Here is a 6,980-nt window from a genome sequence, read left to right on the forward strand (position 1 = left end):
AAATAGTTTTGCTATGCCACTGAGTACTATGATCTGGTTGTATTCCTCTTTTCTTGGAAGTGAGAGGTTTTAGGTCTGAATCTCGTGGATGGTGAATTCGATACCAAAATAGATTGCCCATTGTGTAGCTTAGCTGAACTCCCATTCCCTTGGTGTAAAAATATCGATGTACTAAAAAAAAAGTTTTGCTATGCGTAAAATTTCTGTTGACAGTTCTGAATTGAATTGGAGACCTAAAACCGTATGTTTTTGAATTGAATAAAACAATGAAACTATTAAAAGTTAATAGTTACTCTCTAGAATCTAGGAACCGTATAGGTTTTGAATTAATTAAAATAATTTTAATAATTATATTTTATTCGTTAACACTTCTCTGTATATATTGGGTGGGCTATAATTAAAAATAAAAAAATTGCCCAAATGGCTAGTATTTTAAAGTTTAAAAAACTAAGACTCTCCCTATGCTAAAGCCACTTCAGCCTGTTGGTAGCTCCGCCGTTGATTCAAATCTACATGATACTATCCTTCTTTGACTAGAGACAAGTTACGTAATCGAAGACTGCAATCGGACTCTTATAAATACCATGCATAACTCCTCACTCTTTAATCACATTGCACAACGATAAGGGGAGACAGTGAGACACTGATTTTATCCAGGAGTTGGTTTTGATTAATATTCTCACTTAGTTAACCCAATAGCCTGTAATTAATGGGGTCGTCACCAATCTCCCTACTGTTTCAGGTAAAAAGATTGGAGCCAGAACTTGTAACACCGGCAAGTCCAACACCTTGTGAGCAAAAGATACTCTCAGAAATAGATAACCAAGAAGCCCTTAGGATTCAAGCTCCATTTATATGGTCTTACACCAGCAACCCTTCTTCGAAAGAAATCGACCCCGTTCAGGTAATTCGGAATGCCCTAAGTAGATCATTAGTGTATTACTACCCTTTAGCTGGTAGGGTTAGGGAAGGGCCTAACAAAAAGCTTATGGTAGACTGCAATGGAGAAGGTGTCTTGTTCATAGAGGCCGAGGCTGATGTCACACTCGAGCAGCTTGGAGACACCCTTCAACCCCCTTGTCCACTCTTGGAGGACTTCCTGTATGATGTTCCAGGCACAAATGACATTGTTGGCACGCCTTTGCTTATAGTTCAGGTGACAACGTCGACTTCATTAGTTCATTCATGCATGTAATCAATTAATGTGTACGTTTGGATTTAATTTAATTAAGTACTCCCTCTAGATACCTTAAATAGAAGAGCATGCAAGCATATATATATATATATATATATAGGGGTGTGTGTGCTATCCACACATCCCATTTTACTTCTCACACACATCTTGATAATTTTTGTCCGTTGATATTCGTCAATTCATCTGCTCCGACGGTTGAAAATTAAAAAGATGTGTGTGAAGTAAAATGAGATGTATGTATATTACACCCCTATATATATATATAGAGAGAGAGAGAGACTCCGTCATGCATGTACTGATAAGATTAGTTAGTTAGGGTATACATGAGAGAGAGAGAGAGAGAGAGAGAGAGAGAGAGAGAGAGAGAGAGAGAGACACTCCGTCATGCATGTACTGATAAGATTAGTTAGTTAGGGTATACATAATAGCTCTACAAAATAAAATAATTTTGAATTAAGACACTAATCTTAGCAATCTATTCCACTACTCCTAAATGTAATTATATTGTTAAAAATATTAATAAATTTGGATAGGCTAAAACCAGATCTAACATGAGAATTAAAATAATTATGATAGGAAACAAAGAAAACAAAACTCCAAAACAGTTGGAAATTGGCCAATTTCTTTATTTTTTTAGGTATTATTTTGTCATTTAGTGCTTATAGAACTTTGGCTCTCTTTAGGATTAATTTTTGGTTTTAAAGTAATTGTTTATTCAATATTATGGTGTCATCTTTTTATTTTTATTTTTATGGTGCCATCTTTTAGTATTAAAGTAATTGTTTATTCAATTCTAGCATATGGGTACACAAAAAGTGTGTGGGAATAATTTTTTTTTTTTTGAAATAGAAGGAGAGAGGAAGAGAGTGATAGAAAATGTGGGAGTGGAAAGGGTTTTTTATTTTTTTATTTTTTATTTTTTTTAATTTTTTTTTAAATTAGAGATATGTTAGGATTACATGTTGGTGAGGTTTTGAAAAAAAAAAATTGGTTGTGTGAAATTATACTTCTGCCCCATATTTCTTATTCATGTTATGTTTTAATTAAAGGGTTAAGCTGGTAATTTCATAGGATTTTGGTTGACAATGGATGTTTTATTAATTAGTAGAGATTATGGTGTCATCTTTTTATTTTATTTTTATGGTGTATTCGAATTATATAAGTAAATTTATTTATTATTAGTTACTAGGTACCCTATAATTAGTTCTAAGGGGACCTTTAAGAGAAGGGGTATCCAGTTTATTTATTATATTATATTATATTTTTATTTTATTTTATTTTTTTAATGGGGATTAGTTATGGGATTCACATTACATCGGACTTCAACGAACCGAACTGTTTATTTTTCAAGTTACACCTCATAAATTATTCTTGCAATACATTAGCCAAGTCGGAAATATTTGAGAAATATAATTAAGTTCAAATAAATTGACGAACACTTTGTTTTAAATAAAATAATCGTGATAATTAAATAGGCAAATAGTTTCGGATTGAGTTGAATTTTTGTAAAGATGATCTATAAATCGAGACTTACAAAATAAACGATTTGAATTGTTGAAGTTCAATGTGGAGTGGGTCCCACAATTAATCTCCATTTTTTGAAAAAATGAGGATCATTTCCCTAAAGGGTCTGTAAGTCCAATGTATGTGCTATTTTGTAAGAATATATATCATAAATCAATTATACAATGCGAAGGGATCGATTTTAGTTCCACGCCATAATTTTTCTGTGCAATTGATAAAAAATTGTCTGTAATCAATTTAGGTGACCCGTCTGAAATGTGGAGGTTTCATATTTGCAATGCGCTTGAACCACACGATGTTTGATGCAGTTGGGCTTGCTCAGTTCTTGAATGCGGTTGGGGAGATTGCACAAGGTGCACATGCACCATCAATCCCACCTATTTGGGAGCGAGAAATCTTGAATGCCCGAGAGCTGCCACAGGTTACGTATATGCATCACGAGTACGAGGACGAGAATGAATCTCAGGCAGGCTCTGTCATTGCGTCTATGGATCAGCCAGACCTCATCCAGCGGTGTTTCTATTTCAGTCCTAAGGGGATAAGGTCTGCTAGGAAACATCTTCCACCAAACCTTAGCAACACTTGCTCCACATTTGAGTTGATAACAGGGTGCTTATGGAAATGTCGAACAATTGCACTTGCAATGAATCCGAACGAGGCTGTTCGAGTTTCGCTAGTCGTCAATGCACGTGGAAAGCGCAACAATCTCAATGTTCCTTTGGGATTCTATGGCAATGCAATTGGATTCCCGAGTGTGGTTTCAACAGCCGAACTCTTGTGTAACAGTCCACTGGAATACGCGGTGCAGCTGGTGAGGGAGGCAAAAAATAAGATGAATGAAGACTACATAAAATCAGTGGTAGATCTTTTGGCATTGAGAGGATGGCCTCCACTTACATTGGCAGGGAATAACTTCATACTTTCGGATAACACGCGCACCGGTGTGGGAGAGGTTGATTTCGGATGGGGAAAGCCTATAATTGCCGGACCTGCCAAGTCCGTCAATTTGATCAGCTTTTATGTTCGGGACAGTAATCAAGAAAAAGATTATGGAATTCTGGTACCAATGTGCTTACCTTTCTGGTGTATGGAGAAGTTTGAGCAGGAGCTAAAAAGGATAACTATGGAGCCTGTGGAGGTTATATCGAAACAAGATTCAAACACTTGCCTTGATGCTTAATTACGTGTTGCTGGATTTTTACATATTTGGGTTATGCTAATTTTTCTGAGTTTTTTATTTTATTTTTATTTTTTTTCTACAATATACACAAATAGAAATCAATAAGGAGATTGGGAGCCAAGGCTTCTCTTGGTAGGTAGGGGGTTGCTGTAAACAAAGATTGACGAATAATATAATTGAACCTGTTGTGAACATTCCTAGTTTAAGTATGATTGTGTAGATCGTAGATTAGATTTGATTCTAATTATCCTTTCCTATTACAACTTGTATTACTTGGAAAAGAATGTATATCTTCTCTCCCTTTACTACTATAAATAAAGGCACAATGTAGGAGGGATAACAACACACATTCCCCTACAATTCTACAAACACAGATCTCTCTTCCCTCTCTCCTGTGCCGCTGGCCCCTCTCCCTTTGTCAAATAAATATAAACCACAACACGTTATCAGCACGCTCCTACCACTGCGTTTAGGAATCTAAAGTTGGAGAAATTTTTTTTTGCATCAAACCAGTTCATCCATATCATCACGCAATCAGGTTCTTTCAAAACAACGGCTTCTAACTCGATATTTTGCATGCCCTGATAGCATGAACATTCACCATGATGCATGACCCAACTTTACGTTTAACGTATTTTAGATTCTACATAAATTGTGTATGCCTCATAACCAAAATTGCTGCAATTATGTGAATTTGATATTTTTCATGAATTGAATCTTACATCTGTACATGCATTGAAACTATTATTTGCATATGCATCAAAGTAAATATGTGATTCATTGAATTATATATGCATCTAGTTGAATTGAAAAAAAATATATAAAACAATTTTTGGGAACCTAGGGTTCTTTCAAACCCATGACCACCGTCCTGTAGATGCAGTCCTTCACCCAAAATTGAGAGCATGCAACCCTCTTTCTTCCCAGAAAACCAGTGCCCATGATGGGCCACCTCCATGCTTTCCCCGAGCTGAGAACCCATCTTGGAGTTACGACTCCAGGCTTAACACCGAGACCCGACGCCCAGAAGGCGTCGCCACCTATGAAATCGTCGAACAACATGGCCTGCAGCCATGCCCAACTACCCCCGACGACTTGCAGTCGACCTCAACGAGTTCTTGTCTGCGATTTGATTTTTTTTCTTTTGAAATAACAATCAAAATTCTAGGGTTTCGATATCACGTCGAGATTTCTCCAATCTCCGTTCCTAGTTGGTTCCCTATGCTCCGCCGTGCCATAAACCCTCAGAGGACAGTCGCCTGAAGCGACGCCGAAGTCCACCCTGTCGGGCTCCGACACTCAGCGTCGCTAGGGTGTTCTGGTTCTCCTCGACCCGAGCCCTAAGCGGTTCTATCATTCGGCCTGCATCAGCGCCTTTTGGGCTTGCTGCTGCTCTGGAATGTCACGGCCCAGCCCATGCGAAAAAAAAAACAAAGAAATTTTTTTGGGTCTGCCTGCAGCAGCCCAATCCTTCTCCCCGTGAGCCTGCAGCTCATCTGAGACCCCACAACCTTTTTTTTAGGCCTAGGTCTCATGGAACAATTTCTTTAAGCCACCCATGGCTTAGTGTTTTCTTTTGGACCCCGAATTTTATTTGTCTAAATTATTTTAGACCTAATGGGTTTTATATTTTTCCACCCACACTTTAATTTGGCCCGAAGTCCAAATAATTAATTCAATTATAATTATAAAATACTTTTGCATAAACTTGTTGCATATTTGTTTGCATATATATTTGTGTTTGCCTGCAGGAATATATGAACCTGAAGTTCATAATTACTTTGAAATCTGAAGTTTCTTATAAACATGCCTTGTTTGAAAACCTGAAGTTTTCACTTCAACATATCACCCATGAAAACCCGAAGTTTTTCATGCAAAATTCAACCAATACATGTCTATTAGAACTTGTATGTTCTACTCTTATGTGAATGGATTGATTTTTCTCCAGGAGATTCTCTAGTCCATCTATTTTGTGATAGGAACATGTCGAATTTGAACAAACTCGACTTCACTGCTTTGGAGGTCTCTGGAAGGAACTACCTCAAGTGGGTTCAAGATGCGAAGCTTCACCTCACTGCAAAGAACTTGCGTCCTGTTATTGAAGAACCAACAGATAAACCTGTTGGCGAAGCTGAAGAAGCCACTGCTATAATCTTCATTCGAAGACATATCCATAACGGTCTGCAAACTGAGTACCTTGCTGAGGAGGATCCACGTGCATTATGGGTCGCTTTGGCTGATCGTTTCGATCACTAAAAGGACATATTCTTGCCTGAAGCAAGACACGACTGGCAGCACTTGCGCTTCCAAGACTTTAAGTTTGTGAATGAATATAATTATAAAGTTTGTCGAATTCAATCACTTCTCAAGTTTTGCAATGAAACTTTGACTGAAGAGGATCTCTTGGAGAAGACTTACTCGACCTTCTCTGCTTCTAATATTGTCCTGTAGCAACAATATAGAGCTCAGAAGTTCACTAAGTTCTTGGATTTGATCTCTGTTTTACTTCTTGCTGAAAAGCAGAACTAGCTGTTGATGAAGAATCATCAAGCTCGACCTACTAGGGCTATTGTTGTGCCTGAAGCACATTATAGCACTAATCAGCACCCAACACGCCAACAGAGGGGTGGTAGGGGTGGCCAGAAGCCATCCCTCAAAGGTCAACAGAGCCAAGGCCCATCCAAAGGAGGAAACAAAGCCCAGAAGCGCCTAAACCTCGCTCTCAATGCCCCAAACTTCAAGAATAAGGGCAAAGCACCCAAAACCATGGATGAAGATATGTGTTATCACTGTGGTTCAAATGGCCATTGGTTCCATGTTTGCCGAGCTCCCAAGAAGGTTGTGGATGAATATCATTCTCGTCGTAAGAAGTTTGAATCAAACTTCATGCAAGTGGACAAACCGGAGACTACAAAAATGGAGGTTTCTGACTTTCAGGAGGATACCACTCCTATGGAAGATTAGAATATTAGACATGGACATATTTCTTAGTTAAAATAAGACCATTGGGGCCGAATTCCACCTAGTGGCCGAACCCCTCTTGTTTTTGGTTGATTTTGAACAATTTTCCTTTATGTTTTT

General features: G+C 37.9%; 1 protein-coding gene across 1 annotated transcript; it reads left to right on the top strand.

Annotated features, from left to right (window-relative positions):
• Positions 1–709: 709 nt before the first annotated feature.
• On the top strand, positions 710–4,372 carry LOC126627103 (alcohol acyl transferase 1 allele RGa-like). Its single transcript, XM_050296534.1, has 2 exons — positions 710–1,156; positions 2,961–4,372. The coding sequence occupies exons 1-2, from the start codon at positions 710–712 to the stop codon at positions 3,897–3,899; spliced, it is 1,386 nt and encodes a 461-aa protein (XP_050152491.1). The 3' UTR covers positions 3,900–4,372.
• Positions 4,373–6,980: the final 2,608 nt, after the last annotated feature.

The sequence above is a fragment of the Malus sylvestris genome, chromosome 6, assembly GCF_916048215.2.
Source record: "Malus sylvestris chromosome 6, drMalSylv7.2, whole genome shotgun sequence".
NCBI classification, from domain to species: domain Eukaryota; kingdom Viridiplantae; phylum Streptophyta; class Magnoliopsida; order Rosales; family Rosaceae; genus Malus; species Malus sylvestris.